The 27,242-nt window shown below is 38.3% G+C and overlaps 1 protein-coding gene across 1 annotated transcript in view; it reads left to right on the forward strand.

Moving 5' to 3' along the window:
• The window catches only part of CDH2 (cadherin 2), a 120,702-nt gene that overhangs the window by 56,489 nt on the left and 36,971 nt on the right, over positions 1-27,242 (forward strand). The window contains exons 3-4 of the mRNA XM_032181026.1: positions 24,708-24,934; positions 26,778-26,924. Coding sequence (XP_032036917.1) covers positions 24,708-24,934; positions 26,778-26,924 — 374 coding nt within the window. The remainder of the gene's footprint in view (positions 1-24,707; positions 24,935-26,777; positions 26,925-27,242) is intronic.

Consider the following 27,242-nt stretch of genomic DNA (forward strand, 5'->3'; position numbering starts at 1 on the left):
GTGGGCTCGTTTTGCTTTTTTTTTTTTTTTTTTTTTTTTCTGTTGTTTGCATCTGCACAATAGAAAAGGGATTACTGGAGGAAATGGGGGGTGGGGTATAATATACAGATTTTAAAAGGAAGGGGTAAATGAGCTAGAGGAAATAATGTTCAGGTATGGTATAAAGAGCCTGCTTCTGATGGTTTTAAAGTGATATATTGATTTATGTATGTATTAGCAATTTTTCAATGCAGATAAACTAAATAAAACTGATAGTCAGCTATAGATACCTTTTTATCTGTATCACCTAGCAATAAATTTTGGTCCTGTTATTTTCTACCACAGGAACAACACTGATTTAAGTATCCTTTAAAACTATAAAGGTGATCCTAGCAGCAGGAGTGTAAAACTCCAGTACTTCAGCTACTGTATTAATACAGAGATTTGTATCCAGAACTGCATCTCCACAAGGAATTTACATATGACCAGTTCAAAGCATATAAGTAGCCCTGTCCACGTTTACTGAGAATGTATCAATACAAAAATGACTTGGCAGATTCAGACTTTGCTTTCCATTCAGTGTGGCAAATCATATAGATGACTACTTCATTGTGATTTGCATTAGCTAAGGCTGTAAAATTTGCTTTTTGTTGTGTGGTGTCATACTGTCTGTTTACATTACAAACATGTAACGTGTCATTTCTGTATGATCTTCCCTTGTTCCTGTGCTTCTGACTTCAGCTGTTAAGGATGGAGATCTGGAGAATTTGAAACTGACCTGGATTTAGAATTGTATCCATAAAATATGCGCTGTGTAACGTTAAAGTCTAAATAAGGATCCCAATTCCCATAAAACAGAGTAGTGGAAACAACTGGCATCTGCTACAAAGAGTGAGAAGACCTGTTTTGCTTACTGTAATTGAAGTTTCAGTATGTTAGTTTGCAAATATTTATTTTGGGCATCAATTTTTGTGAAAATTTAGTCAACTGGCTGATGACTGCTGATACAGAAAACATGTACAGGATTATTTTCTAGATGCTAGTAAGTGTGCAGTTTCATTTTCTCCTATGAGAAAAGAAGGAAGGAAAAAAATATTCCTGGCTGCATTTTTTTTACAGTCCGCTGCGTTTTTTTCTGTTGGGGCAGAGGGGAATGCTCTCTGGAAGTAAGCAACCTCTAATTTATTTCATAGCTTTGCTATGGTGAAACTTAATAGACGGCTGATACGACATGGGCAAAATGGAGCAATTCAGCTATCAGCAAACATTTGTCATCTTTTTAGCTGTACCTGAGATGTGGCAGAAGATTTTAATTACAATTTATATAAAAAGAGGGATTAGAACTTTCAAATTTTACTGGGAGTCAAGAGGAGACCTTTGTATATGATTTGGAGATATTTTAATTGGATCTTGGAAAGATTAAAGGGCTTGCTGAAACTTTCCTTAGCATGGCTGTATGTTACAGCCTTGTGTAATTGTTTTACCAAATACCCATGGACTTAATGTGTAAGAACATCTCATGTCCTAATTCTGAACAGCCTTTGAGAGCATCCTCTTATTTTATCCATTATTTTATGAGGTAGGTTGTGGGTGGGCATCAAACATGGAAAGTGATTTTGATGCAAAAGTGTATGCAAGTATCAAGCTTGTTAATCTTTCGGTCACTATGCCTTCCTATTAGTATGTGTCTCTAGTGCAACGTAACAAAATGGACACAAATGCTGTCTGTGTGAGTCCTGAGTAACACTTCTTTTATTTACAAAAAAGAAGTAGTTGGAAAAACAATGTTGTATAATGTTGTATAGCACATTCTGCTTCATGCTGCATCGTTGACATACTCCTGTGTTTTCTGAGCCTGGTCTTTACTGTTGGGATTTCAGTACAAAATGGTGGTCGCACAGCTGGATTATTTAGTTCCTATAAACTTCACAGCAGGAATCGCGATACCACGAGTGTGAAATTCACCTGTATCTGTCTTAGAGAACCTCTCTGTGAGAAGCAGGGTACTTCTGTACTACTTTTGTACTCCTGGTATTCCCCTAATCATTCTGGATAGTTGCGTTTTCAGTATTTCTTAGAAATCCTACTGAATTGCACTGTTGTGGATGCTTCAGCTACAGTAGGTACCTGCACCAAGGAATGGGTCATCTCTGCCAGGTGCATATCGATTCACTCATCATAGAAGGAATTCGAAATGATGCATCAAAGAGGTATTTATATTCTGCCAGATTGGCCTAGCCTAGCAAACTATCAGTTTTTAAGTTTCTACTTTTACTGCTGAATTTGTTTTTAAGGCAGTAGTTACAGATTTGCATGCTATGTAATACATGTACACAATATGCACCCCTTCAACTTGTGGATGATTGACAAGTCAAAGGCTGCACTTCAGAAAGAATGGCCAAGCACTGGTCATTAGGATGCCGCAGTCATAAGTGCTCAACCCAAATTCCTTGGACTTCTGTCTTATACCTAAGAAAAAGCCGTGATACTTTTTGATAACGTGATCTTCTTTGTTTCACATACAGACATACGTTAAGGGATTTGTCTGCCTTAGCCACTTAAGTAAGCTTGATGCTGTAAGTGTAAAGGGGTAGAGCCAATATGGACAGCAGGTTGTCCTTCCTATCCATCCTATGCCTTTGCTAGAAGACATTGCTGGAGGATACTGAAGCTTTAACAGAAAAGCAAGCACCACAGATTGAGCCCAGCAAGGGTCACAGTTGCTCAGTGTCCTGGGGAGTATTTGAGGTGAATTTTACAAGGAGATGGGATTTTATTTTTTTTTTAAACTTTGCCTAAAATCATGGGCTCTCCAAGTCTGAGAATTTTATGACATTTAACAAAGTTTGGATATGCATAAGCCATGCAATGACTGAAATGAGGTTCCCAAGTAACGTATTTTGGTGCCTATAAATAGTTGGATTTTTAGCAGTCCCAAATACAAGTACAGCTGCTGTCAAGACAAATGGACCAAAGTTAAGAGAGACAGTAGTTTCAGTGCTGCATTATGACTTAGATCTGATTCAGAAACCCCTAACAGCTGATGATCCCATCAGGTATGAATGTCTTTCACATCATTTGACCCGGATTTTCTGCTATTGCTGGTCGTACTTCTGAGAGGATAGCAATCATCTACTACACATGTGTGGTTTTATTTACAGTTGTTCAGAGGTCTTGTAAAGCATGAGGTGGTGATACTGATTATTCCAGTATCCCCTTGTGAGGTACCTATTACCCATCCATTTTATAACCTTTCAAAACACACTCAGGAGGCGAGGAGTTAACCTGTATCTTTGTGTAGGTTCATTCCTTCTCTCCTTTTCAATTGACTGTACAGGCAAAAGAGTGGAGCAGCATGAAAGAAGAGGAGGTTATGATGTGGAAAATTACCATTTTTTCCCTGTTCATCTCATCTTCACCCATCCTACTGTCAGTCAGAACTAAATGTTCATATATCATGCACAAGTTTTGGTGTACTCACAGAATTTGAAAGTGGGCATATAAAAGTCAGCAGTCCATGAAATCAAGAAATTTATAAACATTCATGCAAGCGGGTGACCTGTGGCGGGGTGAAAAGTTCCATCTTTTTTTTGGTGTGAAATAGATAAAACCCCTACACACTATTTGCAAATAGCCATCAGTATCACATCTGTCCCACAAAAGATACAGATGTGGAGACAAGGCCAGAGTCCTTGCAGCATAATGTATTTGGGCATGTGTTACCAGGCTACCCAGCCAGACCTAAGTGTTAGTGCTAAATTCAAAGAATGATGGGTGCATGTGGGAGCGTATATCTACAGCCAGTAATTACTATTGTTGTCATGGCATCCTCTGATGTAGCTCTGAATCCCATTATCAATGAAAAGTACTGCAAATTGAAAAGATCCTTGTGCACGATGCGCATATTGTAGTTCAGTGCAGATGAAGCCCATTCAGGCTGACTGCTGATTCCTGGTAATAGTCTTTCTTCCCGAGCAGGCTAAAGGGGGACAAAAATGACATGCTTTTTCTACATTCTCACAAAACTAGGATCTGATAGAGTTCAAGCAGGGAAGTCGAGAGTTACAGGAGTTATTCAGTAATTGGAATAGGAAAGATTTGATGTTGAGTCCATCATCTGTTTAAAAAATAAAGCTTTTGCTGAGATTTTTTCATGCGTATCTCAATTACAGTGAGATGGAAGTTGTTCTCAGTTACTGCCTAAATGCCATTAGCTGTTCCTCTGGTAGTTGCTGGAAACTCTGTCTCTGTTACCTTGAAGTACATTTCTGAATTTTTGCCTATAGTTTGGAAGGAATCTCTCAGCAGACCGCTTGGTTAAGTGGAAATAATCCCCAGCACGGCTCCCAGGCCCTTGCACAAGCCAGGAGACACGGCGTGCTTTATTTCTCTCTCTGGGTCACAGACTGCTTTTATAAGAGTTCACTTGGCAGCTCTTCTGGCTTTCCATAATCATTTTAAAAGCAGACCCAGCTCTCTGCAGTTACTGATCATCAGCTTCATAAAAGACTAATTGCAGCTAAAACCCCCCATTCACAAGTGTCTGGTGTCAGGAGAAGCTAATGCGAGGCTTATGAAGTTAACTCCCTTTCTTATCGAACCACTCGGCATCTGTGAGCTAAATATCCTTAGGTGGAAGGGTTTAATGCTGGTGCAGAGCTATGCCTTCATTCGAAACCTCAGTCCTGTGTGCTCGAGGTGCTGTGCCGTGCTGTGGTGTCCCTAACCGAGGAGGAGGAGGGCTGTGCAAAATGCTGTCCCCAGCCAGCACGGATTTCTACCCCAGGGAGCTGGTGGGGATGCCAGCATTCCTCACATACCCATCCCAGGGAGGCCCTCCTCCATAAACTCTAGATGAAAGAGAGCGGACTAAAAGCCTTAGAAAGTGCATCCAGCTTTTTGTTTCCTTTGTCATCGGTGCAGTGTGTTCTGGTGTCTCCAAGACAACCATGTCTAGAAGGCTGACTGCATCTTTTACTGCCGCTCTGTAGCGTGCTTGCCGAGACGGGCTGTGAAGGCCGGTCTCCAGACATTTGTTTTCCCTCGGTTTTCTGGGCAGTATGTAGTTCACCTGCCTGCTTGGGCTTTAGCTTTATTACAAGAATTGAGAATTGAGGTTATAGGTTTTAGAGGCATTACTTTGGGTCGTCCCAGCTCATTTTTTTGTGAATATGGCAGTGAGCAGTTGGGGTGTTCTCAGTGCGGCCTGCAACAATGCTGGCTTTCTTTGCATGTCAGGCCCATTCTGCATCAGATAATAGTGCCTTCCTGCCGCTGAATAAAGATGTACTGAGTCTGCTGTTCTGCCTGCTCTTTGTTGCCCCTGTGTGCCTTTCTCATGAATGATTGCTCGTTGAAAATTTAAGTAGAGACGATCAAAATAATACTTACAGTTTTAGGATTTCTCTGCAGTTCCGTGCCACAGTTTTCAGATTTGGGTGGAGGGAAAGCACTGGTGGTACGTGTTCTCTGAGCAGTAACGTTATAATCTTCTCCCAGCATTTTTCTGCCCAGAACTGTGGCCTCTGTAGCCCTTTTTGTGTAAGGTACTTCTCTGCCATTTTGTGTAGAGAAAACTACAAATGAAAAAGCATTTTCAAGGGCAGCACGTGTTGTCTCTGGTGAGGCCAGGAGCTTTGGGAATTACAGTTGCTCTGGTTTTTTAAAATTGGCTAGGAGAAGTTGGATCCAAGACTGGTACCTTGTAGTTAAAGGGAAGAGTAGTTAAAGATACCTAATAATTTCTGGGGTTTAGGTTTAACATTGTCATGTAACTGCAACAGTTGAGAACAGCATCCCATCCCTGCAGTGGGCCTTGTCAAGGTGGTTAGCATGGACATCTGTAGGAGTAAAGCAGCTGTTTTTCCTACTGCTGATTGTCAGAAATAAGACCCATTTGCTGAGATAAAAATGAAATTTCTCTCATGGCAAATTTCAGCCTGAGTGGCTGCAATTTTGTTCCGTTCGCAACCCCAATGTACTACAAAAATACATAGCCAAATTAAGATTTCCCAACATGTATAAATACATAAAATATGTTGGGAAATCTTAATTTGGCATATTTGTATATGTTGGGAAATCCTAATTAAAGATCTTCTGTCAATTTTGCTTATCTTATGTATGCTTTCAAATCCATTTCATATCCTGAAGATGTTATATTGATTTAGCTTTCGTTGTAGACCATTAATTTCAGAATCCAGCATCCTGAAGATAAATTGACTTCTGTAAACACAGTTCTGGTATAGTTGAAAGGATAAGGACGGACTTGCCTAGAGATAGTAAGAAAGGACTGGTAAGATGTCAATATTAGCGGAACTGCAGCCTATAGCAGAATGAAGGAGAGTAACCTGATATGCATGATCAGGGCCATAACTAACTTGGCAGATGCATTTCCTCCATCCCCACATGTGGGTACTGAGACTCAGTCGTGTATTTCCTTAGCAGTCTCTGCTGAGAAACACTTGCTCTGTTTTTCTGCTGACTGCACTGGGTCTGTGCAGAACAGCCTAATTGAGGGGCAGGGGGATTTGCTAGCAAGGAATGGGGAGACCAATGCGTGCGTAATGCTTTGCCAGCCTTTATTTTCCCTCCTTTTCTGTTACTGATGAAACGTTAGGAAAAACTACCATTTGATGGAAAGATCCAGGCAGTACAAAGGGTGTTGTAGCTCCTTTTTATTTCCTTAAGATGCAGTGTTGTAGTCCTCATGCATACCAAACTCTTCCAAATCAATACAAGTATACAGTACAAAGAGGTTTCCGGTGTCTACTTGTTTCCCTTCAGCACTTTCTGCGCAAATACGGTGACTTTACTACGAAAAAGCTGGTCTTTGGTTGTTGATGTTTTATTTATTAAGTATCAATTTGAGATGTCTGTCCTGTCCAGACATGTATTTGTTCAACATTCAAATGAAATCATCAGAAATTAAAATCTGTGCTTTTAATTTGTTTTTCTGTTAGCTGTCTCCTCTTTTTTTTTTTTCCTCTTAATTTTAAACAAGGAAAAATAAGATTAATGATTGTTTGTTTGTTTGTTGAAAACAGCATGAACTCAAATATCCAGTAGAGGCCATCCAATAAATTTAACAGACCAGTGCAGTAAGTAATGCCTGGAAGTCAGGGAAGAGGCTTATTACAGATTTTACAGGTTTTTAGAGTTTTATATAGACTTGTAAGAACTCCAGATTGATTTGATTGGACTTACTCCATTAACAAGCTATGGCTGATTGGTTCCATTGGAACAAGCTTTTCAGGTCTTGCCTAAATTCACCCTAATATTGCGCCTGCCTGGTTTTAGTTATTCAGTTGAACAATGTATCATTTGTTTAGCGTCCATGTAATGTTTTTAGTAAATTGGCTGATGTGAGCAGAGTTACTTAATGATGAAGATATTGAAATTATAATTAGTTTTAATCTACTGTGCACTATCAAAACCTAAAGGACAAAACAAAGTCTTTTCTCAGAGTTAATGTTGGTAGTTGCACTTAATAGTCACAATTTATAATCTGTTAAATTAATCATTTCTGTGTTTCATGTTAAATGAACATTTTCATTTTGAAAGGTGGATTGTTCCTCCATGTAGATGGTTCAGTGTTAACCCAAATCACCTTATTCTTCAAAAATGTAATATTTTACAGTTGACTTTAGTTCTAGCAATTTTAACAAAAATGCATTTTTGCCTAGATAAGGGTTGGAGCTAGAGATAAAATGGTTTTTCAGGGTTATTACTGAAATTCCCTGTAGTCCCCAGCTGTGTTATAATTTCGTATTTAACACATGATAGCAGAGCAACATAAACTACATTAATGGCCCATAAATAAATTCAAAAAATCCATGTTTCTGATGCTGTTGTTGTTAATGCCTGCTAGTGGGCACTGTCACTTAAGTTCTGCTAAGCTGTAAATGAAATTCTTTTTCAGCAATTTATAGCTTCCTTCAGCTTCCCATACAAATGTTTAGCCTCAGAGAGATTTGCTCACCAGGCATCTATGAGGCATCATGTTTTTCTATGAAGATTAAGGCAAATTCTTGTTAAAACGGTAAACCATAGCAAAAGCAGCTTGCTAAACAGTGGTGGAAGGATTTGTTTGCCTGCTCTTTGTTTGGTTTTTGGACTGGCATGCTTAATACTTTTTCTGGCATGTTACATGGAGTAATGGGGAGGGGGAGAGAGAAAAATCTTAAGTGTGCCACACATAGCATAACACTTGCCAAACTTGATAAGTGAACAGCCCCAGAGCTCAGTCTGATTTCCCCAGACACCAGTCAAGTACAAACGCTTTTATAGCTCTCACAGCCCAAGGCAGGCTGGAAAGAATTACCGCCCCTCCCAGTCCAAAGCCACTTGCGCAGTAAACAAAATAGTCGCTAAACAATTTGCTGCCCTTGATATTTTGCTGACCTGCACGACCTCTCGTTCCGCCGATGTGGCGGAGCTGCTCCTGCAGCAGCTCCCTGGTCCCCATGTCATTTCGCATTTTGTTCTTGAGCTGTGTGTCCCTGTGTCAAAGCGTTACCTCCTGCTCGGAGGAGAGGCTGAGATCACTTCTTGCGCCTGGGAAGACAGAGGTCTGTAAGGACTACAGGAGGAGCAGGAGTTTTGCTTATCACCGAGGCTCAGCTCTTACCCTGTGCAGCTGCTGGGGCTCAGCCTGGTAGGGGCAGCAATTGCTCCCTCCTGTCTCTCCTTCTGCTGGGGTCGGGAAACATCTTCAGGTCCACCAGGGAGGGATGTTCCTATGGGTCACGCAGTAAGGCAGCACTAACAGGGGCAGCAAGAGATGTTACATCCAGTTCTCCTTCACTGGATATTTACTTCAGATCATGTTCTGTAGTAGGTGTGTTTGAAGCCAGCAATAATGTTATTTCTTATCCTTTGCTGAATTTATCATCTCCTTAGTCACTGTAAGGAGAGGAAATGGTCAAATCGTTACTACCTATGTACTATGTTTATGAGGAGACAAGAAATGTAGACTTGGCTATTGGTCCAGTAAGTGAAATGTAATAAAATACTGTTGCAGGAACATAAATATGCCTTTTAAAATATATGGTAAATTTAATTTTGGAATGCAGCAATGTTTTACAGCCCTGCATTAAACAGAATTGAAACCATGTTTAGTTTTGATGAATCAGTCCTCTAATTCAAAGTTACACGTTTGTTGACAAGGCCTCGTTGAATGTATTTGAGACTCAAATGAAAAATGTACAGAAGAATGGCTTCTTTCTATAGGAACAAAACAACAACAACAAAAAAAGCCTTCTCCAGATCATGACCACAACCAAGAAAAGCATGAAATGCTATTAATAAATATTTTTTAGATCAGAGCTACTACCTGATTTAAAAGACGCTTAGGGAAAGATAAATCCTTTCCATTTCTATCTAGAGGAAGGACATTGCTTTCTTTTCTTAAAAATTCCTTTTTCCTGTCAGATCAATGAGTATCACAGGCTCAACTACGCTTTTGTCCTGATGAGGCTACCAAGACAGAATGTTCCTGTTTGACAGGAGAGGAAGCATTTACATGAATCATACTCACTTATTTTATTTTTTTTTAAATAGGAAGAAAAAGATTATTTTAAGTAGTTAAGTGGTGACAGGTTTTCAGGACAGTGTGGGTTGGTTTTGTCATCATTCATTTTTGCATTACTCAGTTTTATTTTCCAACTTTTCTTTACAGACCTTCGGTATTTCTATCCATATGTGGACAGAGGGACATAACCAAGATATGCTACTATATATATATAGTAGTGTCAAGAGAGATGTCCCTATCAGTAGTTTTACACACATACCTTTCGTTTTGCTAGTATGCTTGTGCAGTCCTGTGGTGGATGGAGTAAACATCAATAGAACATGTTCCCTTTCACGTATTTGCATTTATAAGTAACTCACGTTGGATTAGCTATATTATTGGAACTGGTGATGTGTGGCTTTACAGCATCAACATTTTTTGGATTTTAAGGCCTCATTTCTAGTAAACACACAACCACTGGGAAGGAGTGCTATCCGACTAACCCTAGAAGATTCATCATGTTCCCCTAGACTGTTTTGTGCAGGGTACTGGTGTGGTAAGGGTAGCTGGGTCAAAGGGAAGAGCACTCACTTCAGTGATGCTTTCTGATTCCTGTGTGAAAGTTTTCTGGACTTAGGTCTCACCTGCTTGTTAGAATGGCTTTCAGAATTGTTTGTGAAACTTTTGTAAAAATGATGTGAGTTACATTCACTTGTCAGCTGTCATTACGTAAGAGCATCTGCAGTTGTGGTGGGGAAGACTCAGTTGACAGAACAGTGGAAAGAAAGGATGTGTCCCTTCTCTCCCAAAATACCTAATATGCCATAAGCTATCATAGGTGAGGAACAGCCATGTCCTAAGACACTGCTGTTTCTCTTGGCTCTGCTTCACTGAATCAAGATTTTGGGAAGACCATCTAAGTCTGTTACCTTTGGAGCTTGAGGTTTGTTTTTTTTTATTCTCTCCCTTAAGCTTGGGAGAATAAGAGACATCTTACTGACACCTAAGAGACAAGGACCTATGTGGCAGTAGTATTGCCCTGAGCAACAAGGACACGTTTTGTGGAAAGTACTGCTAGGAGACATCTAGGTAGAAAACACGAAGGCAGAGAATCAGGTTGTGCCATATGTAGAAGGCAGCTTACGAAAAGGCATGATGGAGACAGGGTGTATTAAAGGAGGGGAGAGATAACATTTAAACAGCATAGCAATACTTAGCAAAAGAGCAGAAATCTATCAGAAGTGAACATAAGCTAAAGTTAAAGCAAAGCTACGCAGCTGTACATAAGAAAGCTGAATGTGATTTGTAGGTAGATTGAATGCAGTTGCCAATTTTTATCTCGAGGGCTTGTTGAGTACCACAGATTAAACACTATTGCATGGCTAAAATATCAGATGTGTCAAGTTATTCTGTTTCCTTGGTCTACAAAGAAAAAGTTACACTGTGGTATTGAAAACATACAGCAACAAAGGACTTGAACAAAAAGTAAATTTGCTTGTAGATTAGTACTTCTGATTAGTTAGTGATAGCAGTTTTTAGAAAATGATTAATTATGTTTACAATGGGCAAAATGCCAACAGTGGCACATTTAAAGTGGTATCTGCGCATTCTAAAAGAAAAACTAATGCTGTAGTGAATTTAATCAAAAAGTTATTTCTAAGAAACAGCAGCCGTATTGCATGCTTGTGAGCCAGAAGTATTTGTAATTTAACTCAAATGCCTTTCTCCATACACAAGTTACTCTATAATTCATCTGTGGCATAATTTATATGTTCCTTAGTGATTTTTCTGATATATGACAATAGTAAGCATGGAACTGTTGAGACCTTCACATTAATATTATTATCTTATGATGTCATAGTCTGTTGTCTTTTGTAACATCTTGAAGTTCCATATACAGAATACAAAGATTACTGAAAAATTGATGTGATTTCTAAATAGAGTTCAATTTTCAATGGATCTTTGCTTTCTCTTGGCAGTATATCAAAGCAAAGTAATAATGTCTCAGTGCCAGTATTTTAAAATGTAGCTCAGATGTTTATTGTAAGGTCATCGCTGTTAAATTTCACGTGCTGCTTTCTGCTGCTGCCAGAGAGGCTGCTTTTATTTTTCAGAAACCCATTTCTCATGGGGGAAGGTGAGCTTTAGATACCATAATTTTAGTCCTGAGAAGTAAATGAAAATAATGCATCCCTCATTTACCGGTGGTATTGTCCAACTTAGTAAGCATTATTTCAGACTCGAGAGTGCTCAGCTGAGATGGCTGCTCTAATAGATTATATTTCTTGCTTACATGTCTGGTTACCTCATCAGAGTGTTATGCACCAGCTGGGTGAGTGCTCTCCACTGGTCAGAAAAGCAGCCTGCAGGAAAGTCTGCAGTGCCATCCCTGTGAGCAGCCTGTCCAAACGAAGCCTTTCACCACGTGTTCTGGGTAGCACATTTCAGACAACTGCCAAGTACATCTGCAGGCTCTCTCTACTCATTGGGAAGATCATGTTGCGGGCAACTGCTCTTGCTTACCTTCCAGAATTCATCATCTTCAATATGACATTAAGTAGAACGATGTAGATTTGGCTCCATTCTCCAAAAAAATGTTATGCATATTAAGAGGAAGTAGATTGCAGTGGAGAGCACCTGCATTGAAGTTACCTGAAATTAATAGGAAAAAAAAATGGAGCCTTGTTTTTCTTTTGTTTTGTTTTTCAGGGTGGATGCTTATTTCATGTTTTTGTTTTCCAACTTCTTAAAACACAGCCGTAAAGCACAGTGAAATAGATCTTAAACAGCGTTGCACAATTTAACTCTAGTCTTTGCTTGCAAGATGGGGACTGGCCAGACTTGCATGCTGATGGCTGTTGATTGCCTCAAACATATGTGGGGGGGAAGAGAGTGATTTTCAGCTGCCACTGATGAACATCAGACTCCCAACATCTGATGACAGGTTGCTATTTCACACTCCACAGTTTTGTTTCAACAGAAATTCAGTATGTCGTCTCGCTGAATGACTTTGTCTTCTCCCAGTAGGTGAAACTATTGCGTTTATGGACCAAAAGCATTTTCATATGCATATAAAGGCACATCCTGGTTACAGTAAGTGTCTGAGATTTATTGGAGAGGAACAGCACTTCATGCACCAGGAGAAGAAAGAATTTAGCCATGAGCAATTTGAGTAGTCATTTAGATCAATCATGAATCTGCTTATTTTAGCTATCGTAGTGCAGCATTTCAGTAATCGTTGTACAAGATGTTTGTAATGATATCTATCATATCTTTAGGAAAACTAACAGTGCAGCAACTTCCTCATCAGTGGTCATTATTGTAGGACATACTGGGCAGTATTTTCTGAAGTCTGTGGTAATGCAGCATGTTTTTTTTATTCCATTTGCAAACTGGTATTGTTTTGAGGGAGAGGAAGTGAAAAGAGATGTTTGTTCACATGACTGAATACCACAGGTGCCTTTTCTGGAAGCTCAAACATTTGAAGAATATTGAGAGAAATACAGATGGTAATTTGAAATAACCATTGAAATATTGAAATGTTTACTGTACTGGGGCTTTTCCACTCAGATTGCTTTTGAAACAGAATATTTAGTATTCTGGTAAGTAAAATGAGGCAAGTTTTCCTATTAGAGTAAGACAGTATTTAGCTTCTACAAGCAAATTTAGTTTCAGTTTCGTGATGCATCAATTCTGCAAGTTACTACTGAACGAATGTTTCCATTATCCAGGTGCTTGAACCACGTTTGATTCATGTAAATATTTGAAATTATTACTATTTTTATCTAGTACCAAGGACTCTCAGTCGAGAAACAGTCCCATTATACCGATCACTGTACAGATAATCCCTGGGGACTTTGCATTCTTAGCATTTGGAGGGTGATGCTGCATAATCTGTACTAAGAAATTTAGAATGTCATGGCTAATAATTGAAAAATCAAGGCTGCACAGAGAACAATACCTCACTGCTACTCAACAAAATAGTCTTGACACAGACAGTAATAGGTTAATTGCCACATCTACAAATGAATCCTAATGATGACTCCCTTCAGGAATCATCATCACATGGAGGAATGTTCATTGTGATATTTATAACATTAATCTTCGGTCTCAAAGCTCATGGAACTGTTCACCCAGCAGAAGGGTTCAGAAAGGTAATATCCTGCTCCAGTCCTTAGGCCTTTCTAAAAGTAGGATTTTAGTTCTAGTACAATCAATGAAGCCCCTGCCATCTTCAGGCATTATTCCAATCTAACACAATTTGAATATCAAGTATCTTGTGTTTTGCACTCACAAGGCCCACAGGAAAGTCTAGACAAAAAAAGAAAAAAGAAAAAAAAAAAAGCCGCATTTATCATAGGAAACGTATCCTTAACGTCTGCTCTTCGTTTTCTTTTCTGTTCTGCTGTGGCTAGACTGAATCATGATTGTTAAATGAGAAGCTGTTCAGCCAGGTCTGTGTCTGCCTGTTCCCCAAGAAGGCTGTTACCTGGAATAAACTGCATAAATTTGCACAGCATTGTCTTGGCATAGGATCCTAAAGTATGTCTTAATTTTTCTATGGTTGTATTGAAAGTTGCTTCTTGAGTGAAGCCTGTCTGTATCCTTCTCATTAGTCTGCATTCTGTGTCCAAGGATTCTTTTATTTTTCTTCCTGGATTATCCCAGGTGCCATGTTGTGCTGCAGTTATGCTTGTCTGCATTTTGAGAAGAAAACAGTTTTTATACATGTTTTTTCCAAGCATAATACCTTCCTTATTCCTGTCAATTTAAATTTAAGTGGATTATTTGAGCCTCATAATTTTGTAATCCCTAGAACAAGGTGTGCAAAGAATGGTAAATGTTTGTGAAATCAAATAGTGCCACTTGAATTTTGACTTAAACTATGTCAGCTGTACAGAAGTGACCTCACGTTGATCGAGTTTCCACTATGTAGTGTAGTCAGATGTGATGATGCTTTTCTGCATGCAACCAGTGTTTCTCTAACTTACCTAGAGCCAGGTGAGCTTTCTGTTAAATGATAAGGTGATTTGGAAAGAGACTCAGGTCTGAAGTCCTGAGTCTGTAGTTATTTATCCTAAGAAATCATATTTCTCTTCCTCCTTGGTTTGCCTTTTGGGGTGATGAGATTCGTTAATGTTGCAATGATGTTTCATCTCACTGAGAATATGGGTTAGGTAATCAATCAAGAGGATAAAAGTAATTATTAATCATCCGAAGCATTTGCTGTGTTCCAGTCACTGAAGAGTATTCCAGCACTGGATTATTGTTATTTTTTTTTTCTGATCCTTGGGCACATTTTCATTCAAGAGGGGGCAGAAAGTTCTCTTTGCTCTATGTGTAGAACTGAATACAACTTTAAGGGTTCACTTTGATGATAAAACATTTCAGGTGAATTTCCATGTTTGGCAATGCTCAGAGATTTCCTACATCTTTATAATTCATTTAAATAGGAAGCACTGATAATAGTGCTTCTTTGTTAATTTTTAGGTATCTACATGCATTTATTCCATCTGACCAGGATGTGACATGCATTCAGAGGAAATGTAACCAGTTCCAGTGAAAAACCCAGATGATGGAAGTACTTTTGAGTATATGCAGTTAGACAAATTCCTGGCAGTTATCCTGGTATTTCCCCATCCAAAATTATTAATTAAATAATCAATTATTAGCATGCTACTTTTGCCATTTTAAGAATACCCATTTACATGTTACTTTCACACACATGCACACATCTTTCCAACAAGAGAGCCATATTACCGTAGCTTTTTGTCTTCCACTTTGTTACAGAAAGTACTGCTGTGGCCTGTTCAAGTCACAAGATACTTTTTTTTTTTTTTTTTTGATTTTTAAGGGTAGATATCTGTTTATTATTATTATTAATAAATCTTCAGGTCTGAATAGATAACACTAAGCTGCCATGGCAACCAGTTTTCTGCCCGAGGCCTACTGGACATGATCCAGTGATAGTATAATCCCTGGGATTTATGATTTTTATTGCTATCTAACACATCAGTGTAAATAATGCTAGGCTGTCTCTGCTTCCATCCTATTTGGTAACTGTTCAGTTTCCTGTGCTTTTTTGTTGTAAAAGCAGTGTTCAAGCAAAATGGGTGCTTATCTCTTTGCTAAGATAATGAGCACCCATTCATTACCACAGAGTCTCAAAATGGCTGAGGTGGGAAGGGCCCTCTGGAGGCCATCTGGTACAATCACCTGCTCAAGCAGCAACACCGAGAGCATGTTGTCCAGGTGGCTTTCGAAGATCTCAAGGGATCTCCATCTGCACTCCCTCTGGGCATCATATGCCACTGCTAAGTCACCTGGACAGTAGAGAAGGTGCTTCCTGATGTTCAGAGGGAACCTCCTGTGTTCCAGCTTTTCTCCATTGCCTCTTGTCCTGGCACGACATTACAGGGTGGCATATGAAGAAGCCTATGAGTCTTCTATCGGATTTCTTCACTCTCAAATGTGTGCTGTTTTGTGAAGCTGAAAATCAGCTTTAGGGAAAATGTCCTTCTTGTGGCATCTCTAGCAGCTCAGTGTGTCCAAGGAGGCGCATCCAGGTGGCCATGCATCTGTCCCTGTCCACTGAGCCACCTGGGAGGGACTGTAAAATGTGCTGTCAAGCAACAGGTGATATCCTGGGGTCCCTGTCAGAGTTATGAATAATAAACAGTCCTGCATCTGTTTCAAGAATCATTTTTTCTTTGGTAATGGGATTATTGGCCGGATCACTGCCATTTTGCCAAAGCAGGGAATTCTGGTTGTAATACTGTGCAAATACAACACTTGTTTCTGCCAGGCTGCTCAGTAATTAAGGAGAAAAGACTAATTTTATTTTACTTTTTTTCACAGTAAGAAGTGAAATATACCCTAACTGTGATGTATGCATACTTCTCCCTTATGTTCTGTTGTTGTTTTTAAACTCCTTTGAAGTGTGGGGGCTTAAGCTACCACTGAAAACAGCTGACCTGTTGCATGAGTGAAACAGATCATCAGTTTGTTTGAAAGTATGCATGTGCCCATTTGATATATCAGCACATCCTGGATCTTTACAGGAACTCCAGAAGCCTGCATTTTTATTTAGTTTATTTTTTTTTAAGGGCAGCCCTCCAGTGACAGCCTCTTCCCACCTAGGTGTGCTTGAACCCTGAGTTGCCAGCCTGAAATGAGAAAAGCTTCAACACCTCTTTACCTCCATCAGGAGCACAGTTGAATGAGGGGGCAGGAAAAATTGAGAGAGTTGGGGAGCAAAGTAAATAAGAAAAAAAGTTTAAAAAATTAAGAAAATTGAACACCTAGAGATAGGAAGAATGGAGAATAAAGAAATGCTAGGAAAAAAAAAGAAACTTGAAGCCTGGAAGGAGGTTAGAGCCAGGAGCAGTTAACAAAGAGAATATATAAAAGCGTCTCTGTCTCCTTATTGCTAAGGAAAAAAAAAATGGTGTTTTCTTAAGACAGAACAAAAGGCAATGCTGCTTATCTAGTTTTTACTAGATATTTAATATTTAAGTCATTAATGTAGCAATAAAACTGCCCTGTAATTGCTATACCATAATTGTAGGTATTTGTTTCTTACACTGTTTAAGGTCACATAAAAATGAATAGAGGTAAAAATAGGTTTGTGCTAAGTGCCTGAATTTTGAAGCTGTTTTCTGCTAGCTATCTCTAAAGACAGTACTTTCCCTTTAGTCTCTCAGTTTGACTGTTCAGTAGATATTTTTTAATTACCAAATTGGATTTTAGCAGGTGTAGTCGGTTGATGCATTATGGGTATAAGAGATTAGTGTTTAATCCTTCTTTTTATTACTGTGTAGAATGGTATACTTGGGGAAGTATTAAAGGTGCATTGCATACTCCAGAGTACAGAAATGACATTTATTACCGAATTTTCTTTCAGTTAGCATCCTCTAGGAAAAAGCTCTAGCAGAACTCTGCAGGAGCCTACAGGCTCATCTATAGCAAAAGTTCGTTAAGCAATACAGAGTGGAGGAAAAGAGAAAGAAGCCTTTTTGTGTTTTAAAACAAAAGCAGTTGTTGAAATAGAAGTACTTCCCCTCCCCGAAGATGCTTATTCTCTTTTTCTGTATTTTTTTTTTTAAATAAAGACAAAAGGGGTGTCAAAGCGCAGAAGATCTTTGTGTCAGTGAGTGGTAGAGGCAAGAACTGAAAAGGATCAGTGAATCAGATATAATTTGGACTCAGTTTGAGATACCAGTTCTGTGTTTTGCTGATGGCTGGCATTCCCATTCTGAAAAGCTGCAGAGGCATTTCTATCGAATAGAAAGAACATTATCCCTGTTTTCATTCTGGTATGCCTATTATGACTTTGTTCTGTAAACAAAGAGGATTATGGGAACTGGAAACTGGATTTTATTAAAGAGCTGTGCAAGTCTTTCACTACAAATGTTAGAATTGGGCAGTTTTGTGATAACTACCTATGAAAGAAAATACTTTAAAAATAGCCCCCAGTGACTGAGTTGGTTGGGTTAATGAGGAAGCAGGCCTCTGATGTAGAACTGAGTATGCTCTGTGCTTTGACATTTCCCATTTGCACTTTGCAGTGCACGACTTTAAAAAAGAAAAAGGAAAAAAAGGCAATTGTACAAATTAAGAGTGAAAAATACATGCTGCAGAAATAAAGTTTCCACCCACCTGCCATTGTGTAGACTACTTTGCTTTGAAAGTGTGTTTTAGGAAATACATGTATTCTTTCTTCTGTCTAGAAGTAGTAGTCTGGAGAGTGGGGCAGGGAAAGGAATTGCACCGAATGATCATTCGTTGCAGTTACCAGCACAAATTATTTTTACCAGTGTATTGTACAACTTTTTGTACAACTTCTCATACAACTTAACAGCTTTTCCGCAGTACATGACTTACTACAAGCATCTTAATACCATAGAGTAAAGTCATATATTAATACTAGCTAGACTTTACCTATTGCCTGCTGCAGATCACTCTTCTGGAACTGCTTTCAGTTAATGAAATAAGCGTACAGTATGAATTAAACCGTAACTGTTGCAAATCATTTTTCCTTTTAATTATTGTTTTCCTAACTGAATAGACAGATGATTAAGCAAACAGTACAGCATGGAAATGGGGAAAGTTAAGCTGCTAAGAGTCAGATCATGAAACAAGTAAAGTTGGTAAATTGCTTAAATGTATCCCCAGTTTCATCTCTGTTGAGACTTTTAAGTGCGATCAATTTTTTTCCTTTTTGTGAGTTTCTTTGTCTTCCCCTTGGCACCAGGCTGTAAAGCTTGTGAAGTCAAGTGAAAATGGGAATTAGAAGCAAACGGCCCAAATTTGGCCCTTAGTAAGTGGCAAAACTCCAGTTCATTTCCTGCCATCCACACAAGCAGCCTTCTGCTCACCATGGGTGAGAGTGGGAGAGTGCAGTGCTCAGCACGAGGGTGGAGGGTTGGAGATTTTCAGAAGCAATTACTGAATTAGCAGGCTTGCTTTTCGGAAGGTGGTAAGCAGCTGCCTTTTGACAGTCAGACTGTCTTTTGAAATGTCACAGGCTGGTTACCCCAAAAAGGCTCAAAATGAGTAGCTTTTTTGAGATTTTTCTGGATGATCTGAAGAATAGGATGATCTACAGTGCATGAAAGTAAAAGGACAAAGGAAAAGGGGATTAGAAAACAGACTAGAAGAACCTATTAGAAACAATGCTAGTGTATTAAGTATCTCTAAGGGATATAATGACAAATTCAATTATAATACAGTTAGAAAAATGCCATTGTCTAAAATAACCTGATTAAATTCTGCATTTATTTTGCATCAGTAACTTCTGTATCTAATTTTCTCAGCTTAGAGGTGAGAACAAGACGTTTTCCTGATGGTTAGAGACCACTCGTGTCAAAAAATCAAAAATTAAATAACGTTTTTAAGCTGAACTCAAATCAGACACACTTTAAAAGTGCTATTAGTGTTGGAAAAAGCAAGTTAGAATGTAGTTCAGTTCTTTGGAATTATAATGGTCTGCCGTGACGTAAAAAACCCACTTCTCTGACTTTATATATAAACTTGAAGGTTATCTATAATTGTAGTAAGGAATTTCTCATGGGCATTTCACATGCCACTCTGGCGAGCCATGAGCTGAAATATGAGCATCTGCACTCTGTTAGTAGGACTAATAGATCACCTTACAGATAGAGGAGTAGCCAGTCTGAATAAATTACTAATTTATATAAAGCATTTTTTTTTTGTTGTTGTTGTTCTTGTTGTTTATTGGAGTGTGGTTTTCTCTGGGTTTCTCTCTCTCTGCAAAAATAGGAAGGTTTGTTAAATACGGGGTGTTCTTGAGAAGGTAGTGTTCAGATATTAAGCATGCAGATAGCTAGACAGTTGAAGCAGAATGTTTCCATAAAATTTCTCATACTGTCAAAGGTAAAAGTGATATCTGGCAGGTGGATGTATGTAAGCTACTTTCTTATCCTATTTATTTTATCTGCTGCAGAGTGATCCTGAGTGAATTAAATATACCTGTTTTTTTCCATTTTATGATACCCACTTTTAACTGTATTGCTCGAGCGCATATGTTGTTAGCATTTGGAATTTGTTGCAATTTCCACAATGTCCTCTAAGTGAGCCTTAGCCTTGAGGTTGAAGCTTAGGCACAGAGAATAACTTTCAAGACAAGTAATATTGTTCCATCACATTTATGGAATGAAAATACACTTTTTTATATATATGTATCTGAATTTTATCTAGAAATGAATTGGATATTTTCCACATGTAAAAATCCAAATGGCAAACTCAACGTAACTATCTCAGGGTAAAAACAAGTAACAAGAATTCTGTATTAAAACTCCATATTGTACATGAATATTTGCATTAAAAAATAATGTTAACAATATAGCACATTATTTAATTCTGTGCTCAGTCCTTGTGTCAAATAGTTTTTGCATTATTTTCCTAAGACAGCAGAAGAAAATTGTCAGAGAGTGGAAACCAACATGAGTAGCTTAAAAAAGGTTTTTGTTGTCTGAGAAATGATTCTAGGTAATTGAAGATTACTAGTAAGGTACATGAGGTTAGACATTTATTTTACAGATATTATGAATCATTCATCTCATTAGACATGAGTAAGAGTGGTGTAGCTCTCTAGTGCACTTTAAATGAATTTGCGTGTTTAGTTCTTAATTCTTTTTACAGTGCACGTTTATACATATGTTGTAATTACTTCCATGCAAAAGAGGAGTTAGCTTGAGGGCTTGTTTTAATACAACAGAGGTGTAGATTTTCTTCTAAGAATGCTGCAGTCAGAGAGGTTCTCTCTTTCTCTCTCTCTCTCTCTTTTTTTTTTTTTTTTCTAAATAATTGTTTTTGTGCAGGAAAAGTCTCCCAAAGTAGGATAGCAATGACCTTTTCTCTGTAGGGTCTAATGATTAATAATATTCAAGTGCCAAAACGAGATAGATTTTTTATTCTGATTAAAGATTCTGTTTTTGTAAATCTTTGTGCATGGTCTCATTTTGTGCATGTGAATTAATTGCATTTACTGCCATGCTTATTGTCCTTATTATTCTTGTGATATGATTTAAGGTATTTTTTCTTTAAAACCGAAATGGTTATATTTCAGATCATGACCAAACAGTTCCTCATGTTTTCAGATAAGGCACTTAGGAATCTTTTAAAAAGCAGATACTTTTCAGAAGATGCCCAAGATACTCAGTAGGGAAATATCTTTTAAATCTGAGTTGTTTTTACAGATTGTGGGATATTTGCATCTAATCATTTATGCAAGTAGTGTTTTTAAGTAGTAAAATTAGGTATTTGATTACTCTTTTTACTGCATATAAAGTGACTGAATGCTGTATAATGTATCTGGTTAACCCTTTTTAAAATGAAAAGAATCCATACGATTGATTTGCCAATTTGAAGGGACTTTCGGAAAGCATGTCCCCCTTCAGTGTGGTTGTTAGCACATATATGACTCATGTAAATAGTCATTTTCAGTGACCAAAAAAGAAAAAAAAATCCTCTAGCATTTTGGCAAAAAAATCTTTGATTAAAAACCTACAGTCAGAAATCCCTCTTTGTTTGTACCAGTTGAACACTGAAAAATGAGGCAAAGTGATCTAAATCAAATTTACAAGACTGATAACCATACAGTTGTGGGGAGAGTAGCTACTGTACAACCTGTACTCTGTCAAGGTAATTTAATTATGGATGGTTATACTTGAGTATAATTTGTTAACGTATGTTCCTTGTAAAGGGAGAATAATTCTCACAAAGCATTGGCAGTTTTTAACAGTTTTACCAGGATGCTGTCAAAGGAAAGGGGTTTTTGTTGAATTTCCTAATGTAGAGTTGCCTGGAGGAGGAATATCAGTGAAGTGGCTAGGAGCATGTTGGTTGTTTTTGTTTTTCCCCTCTGTGCTAGAGTCTGTATGTAAGAAGATGAGGGGCAAGGGTGAGGTCCTATTCTTCATGAGTTTAAATATTCAAAAAAATAATATATTACGTTACTGTGTGGTACTTGAAAATAAATCTTTATAAAATGTTGTAGTATCTTTGTCTCAAGGACCATAATGACTGTAGCAATCCTTTTAAATTTCACCTTTATCAAAACCAGTGATGATCAAAGTTTGGATTAATATTCATTCTCTTTTCAACTTGGTTCTTCTCAGAAGTTAGTCTTGAGAAGAGCCAGAGGTGAATCGTACTCTGTCTTCATCCTTTTGGTCAAGACAGTCTTTTGAAGAGCAGGTTCAGAGAGCAGCCATAGCTGAGATTAGAGGCCAACAGAGGCACAGAATTATAGGTTATATGGCTCATTTTTTCTCCCTCCCCTTTGGCTTCCTAATGCAAATTGTTCCTAACTGAAAGTTTTGTTTGTCAACGGGGATTACGCTTGTCAGAAGCCCAACTTTCTCTTCAGCTTTCTTGGGGTGTGGGTGGTCTGTGCATCTGAACGAGCAGCGTACGAGCAGCATTGTTCAGTTCTCCAGTCTCAATGGTTGACTTCTTAAAATATGAGACATAGTGACTTTTGAGTAAACTCTTAGTGGACATCTCTCTGGTTTTGTACTTACCGATACAGAATATACAGTTGTGAGGGCCAACTAGTCAGAGTTACATCCTTAGGACAGTGGTAAGGATTTTGGGATGCTAGTACGTTCATTTTAACCAGTAACTTTATATCCTCGGTTTTGGGTCATGCATTTTCTCACTTAGCATTTCAGCATACCGTCATGGTAAGCTGATTCAAGTGATGAGGCTCAGTGCTAAAAAGAGAGGGAGATGACGGCTATAGTCGACATCTTGGAGCTGGATCTTTTCTGCTTGTGAATTTTGTCCTCCTATATGAATCACAAATCAGAGGCTCTGTTATCTTCTCCAAGACTTGCAGACCTTTGTAAAATCTGTAGGAAAGGAAGTTGCACTTTATGGGCTGAGGAGGAACGAGCCTTAGTGAGCACTATCTATAAAAAAAACTAAGCTGAGGGCTAAGTGTTTATTAACATTGCAGTGAAGCACTCCCACTGCTAATGAGGAAGACCTGAGGCAGCATCTACAAGGAGCCATACGAGGAGCCCTAGCAGTGATGCTTTATACCAAGGGAGGTGTGTTCTTCCTGGATTCTGTGCTTTGTGGCATGTGGTGTGTAAGGTCAACTCCCCAGGAAGAGGCAGGCATTTCCCAGAGGAAGCCTTTCAAACCATGTGAGATGTCTGGAAAGAGCAGTGTCCCTGCACAGCCCAGCAAGCTCAGTACTGGGAAGTTGGATGTTTTTATCATTTGTTTTGAGGGGTGCTGTACTTTGTCTCACTTTAGTACGTGCTAGACCCATTTTAAGAAGTATTTTATAAAATCTGTTCTGTCAAGAGGGGGCAAATGGAGGATTCCAGATAATTGAAAGGGTATAATAAAGAAACAAATTCAAAAGAAACAAAAAATACATGTCATCTGAACATCAGCTTGGTCCTTGAAGTTCAAAGAAGAAAAGATAGGATTACTTCTCAGTATCTTCCTGTAACCAGTGCATTACAGAAGAAAGCATATGATGCATGGCATTTAGTCGTGATTTTTCTTGAGAGGGACCTTTAGGTTTTGAAGCTAAATAGTTTGTGCATGGTTTAGCACAATATAAAAAGTCCAATAACTGAAATGAGGCATAAAGTCTCATTTCATCTTCACTATGTGCATTTCAGCACAACCTTCATAATGATGTTTTGAACTTCTGTTGCCCATACGATCAAAATATTTCACAATGCTTTGGAAACATTAAAGGATGATCATTGGCTTTAAAACCACACATCCGTTTTTTACCTACTATTATTTGCAGTAGCCCAGAAGATAAGTGGTAGTCAAAGCAATTGGGTAAAAAAAGCAATAACCTGTTCTGTGCTCTTCCCATCGTTACCTATACAATTAGTTTTGCTGACTTTTTGTTCCAGTGAGCATCTTTCAGATGGCACAAAAGGAACCAGGGCTAGGTTACCATTAAATAAAAAACGGGTAATTCCTAAGTGGATGTATGGATGTGCATGGTACATGAAGTAGTTTTCAAAAGAAAGAAAAATAAATAAATAAAACATAAATGTTAAGTCCTTAACTTAGATTTTCACTGTGAGGTAATTATTTACTGCTGCTTCTGTCTTATGGATGAGGACTGAGGAAAATTAAGCCAAGAGCTCATAAGTGATGTACCTGAGATATTGGAACTGAATCATGGGTTAAACAAGACATAGCGGGTAATCTCTTAACTGACTTGGAGGTTTCTGACTTACCGTCATTGTGAGAGAAAGCACTGGAAGTACAATTGTGTTTGTGATTATGGTTGCAGTGCAATTAAATCCATTGAGGATTTCTCAGCTTGTGATGATTTTGATGTGACTCGATCTTTTTGTGAGGCTTGAGGTGCAAATCCCTAGAGATGCTTGCTAGAAACAAACTGAAATGCAGTGTGGGATATGGAGGGAAATGTTTTCTTGTTTGAGGGAGCTTTAGGAGGCAGGCAGTGTATCTAGTGTTAAAAATTTTCTTTTTACCTTGTATTTCTCAGAAGAATATCGATGTTACATCACTGACTCCCTAAACCGTAAAACTCACAATTACATGTTTGCCATATTGTAATAGCAATTAGTTACTTTTTTCTGTTTCTGAATATTTGTTCTTAATTTTATATTCATTTTATATCACACACAGTTCAAATGGGCTGCTTTTTCATTTTTTTTGTTCTTCATTTTGTATGTGTGTTTTACAGTGAGGTTTCAAAGCTGTGATGGAAACAAAAAAATACACTTTGGAAGCAGTGAGCCAGAAGATTTTAGAATAGATGAAGACGGTGTGGTATACGCAGAGAGAAGCTTTCAACTTTCAGCAGAGCCTACAGAGTTTGTAGTGTCTGCTCAAGACAAGGAAACCCGGGAAGAATGGCAAATGAGGGTGAAGCTAACCCCTGAGCCAGCATTCACAGGGGCCACAGAAAAGGTAAAACAACCAAATGAACGTATCCCCGGAAACAGGCTTAAAAATAGAGTTTTGATTCTGGCTGTCATGCACTTCTCCATGAGATATTCTACTAATGGGCAAGTACTGCATGTATAATCGTGAAGCTGGAGCCTTAGAAAGAGCTTTTCTATTGTTATTCTGTAGCTTTGCTAAGGCATGGAAAGGCATGTCTGTTTAAGTATGTAGAATTCATTTATGTTTGAGCTTTTTGTTTGTATAGTTTGAGATTTATACCTGAATTTAAGTCAGACGTGGTCATTTCTTTATTTTAAATTGCTTGAGAGTATTGCAGTATTTATTCAAGCAGTTAAATATAACCGCAAAATAAACAAATCTGTGCTACAGTGCATCAGTCAAGTTTATTAGATGGGAGCTGTAGATTTGAAGCAGTAGTAGGAAAGCATTTCTGGCAGGGAATATTGGCTTTGTCTTGTCCCTTCATAATCGAATTGGAGACTGTAAATTATTCATGATTCCAGCAGTACTTGGTAAGGAAGATAGTCTCCCTCTGCTGGAAGCTGCCATAGGATAAACCATGTACTGTAACAGAAATCACACCTATCAATATACAAATAACATAATGTATTTACTTTAGGAAAACAGTATTAGGCCTAGTATGTTTGTCTGTAATATTACTTGCTGCCTGCTGCTTCTTACCTTCTCTTATAAAGCGCTTAATTTACAAGTAAGGAACAAAATTATTCATGGATTAATATGCCTGTTATGGATACACATTAAAGATTTAAGCATAATTTCAAAATAGATGGTGTGATTATGCAGGACGTTTTTCTGAAAACACTTTAAAAATCAAAGCTGTGTCATCATCTTTTTTTTTTTTTTTTGGCCAATTTGCTGATTGTTTTTAAACCTTTCTAAGGCATGTTTTTAACAAAGGAAATACTGTCATTTTGTCTGTCTAGTAAAAGAGCAGATAGATATGCAATGGCATGCGCTGTTCTTTCCAAAGATCCAGTTCAGGCATCCCTAACATCAGTAGAATACAGAGTAGTCGAATTTGGCCTTCAGTTGGCATCTGTTTTTAGTCTGTGACACATTTGATTAGATTAATGAGAAAGGGAAGGGGTGGTAGGGGGAGAGATTTTCTCTTAAAAGATTGGGAAAATGTTTTTGTCTCCCTGTCTCCACCCTTAAGCAAGCTAGCGTGGTTATATGTGTGGCATCCAAAGGCTGAAATGACTGCAGCTATAGAAGGGAATAGGCGAGGAATGTTGACACCCGGCAGAGATTAATGCCCAGTGTGTAAAGTGGGTCATCTACAGCATCCATCATGGCTGACATAGGTTTAAAATAATTACAGCATTAATTCTATGGGATTTAATAGGGTCATAAATATTTGAGACATTCCTTACCACTATGTATTAAACTTCTCTTGGAACTCAAATTATATTTTAGAACACCCAGATCTAAATTTAATGTACAGTAACACATTACCTGGACTGAAGTTCCAGCTAATGAGAAATACATAAAGGCATACTATTAAAGTCTGCAAAATATTAACTACTTTCCTGAAAGTGGAGAATAGTTTACACAATAGTGCCATGTTATAAATGGTTTATAATTTCATTTCTCCTGCAACATGAATGAGGAAAAAAGAAACAGAATTTTTAAAATTCTGTAGTACAGTAGTAAATAATAATGACTATTTTCATATGCCATTGTTAATGCAAATAAAACAGTTCTGTTAACGCAGATGAAAGACAGCCTTTCAGTTGATTGTGCAATTATATACAAATTATTTTATAACATCTACTAGCAATTCTCCTCCTAACATGTGCTTAATTTTACTATGTACCTGGGAAAGGACCAAAAGAAAACTGAAGAGATCATATTTCCATGGCAACAATATAAGCACAGCAGCCATCTGAAGAGACAGAAGAGAGACTGGGTTATCCCTCCAATCAACCTACCAGAAAATTCCAGAGGACCTTTTCCTCAAGAATTAGTTAGGGTAAGGAATTTAATAGATATGTGATTTCAGTGGCCCTTGGATAATTCTGGAAGAGACTTTGTGTGAATGATGTCTTGTCCATAGTCCAGATCTTTATCAGAGTGTTTTGGGCTGATTGCTTTTGCTACCTCTGTGCATAGCAGGCAGGGGGGCTGCTAGTTGTCCCTATGCTCCTGTACTGGTAGAAAGTGGCCTAGGTTCAGGTGGTAAGTAACCTGAGGCCTTCCTGCTGGTTGAGGAGGATCTCTGTAGGTCCAGGTCTCCAGTTAGCTGCACTGGAGTTTTCCAGTTGAGGAATTGTATGGAAGTTGGCAGGAG

Source organism: Aythya fuligula, chromosome 2 (genome assembly GCF_009819795.1).
Source record: "Aythya fuligula isolate bAytFul2 chromosome 2, bAytFul2.pri, whole genome shotgun sequence".
NCBI lineage: Eukaryota > Metazoa > Chordata > Aves > Anseriformes > Anatidae > Aythya > Aythya fuligula.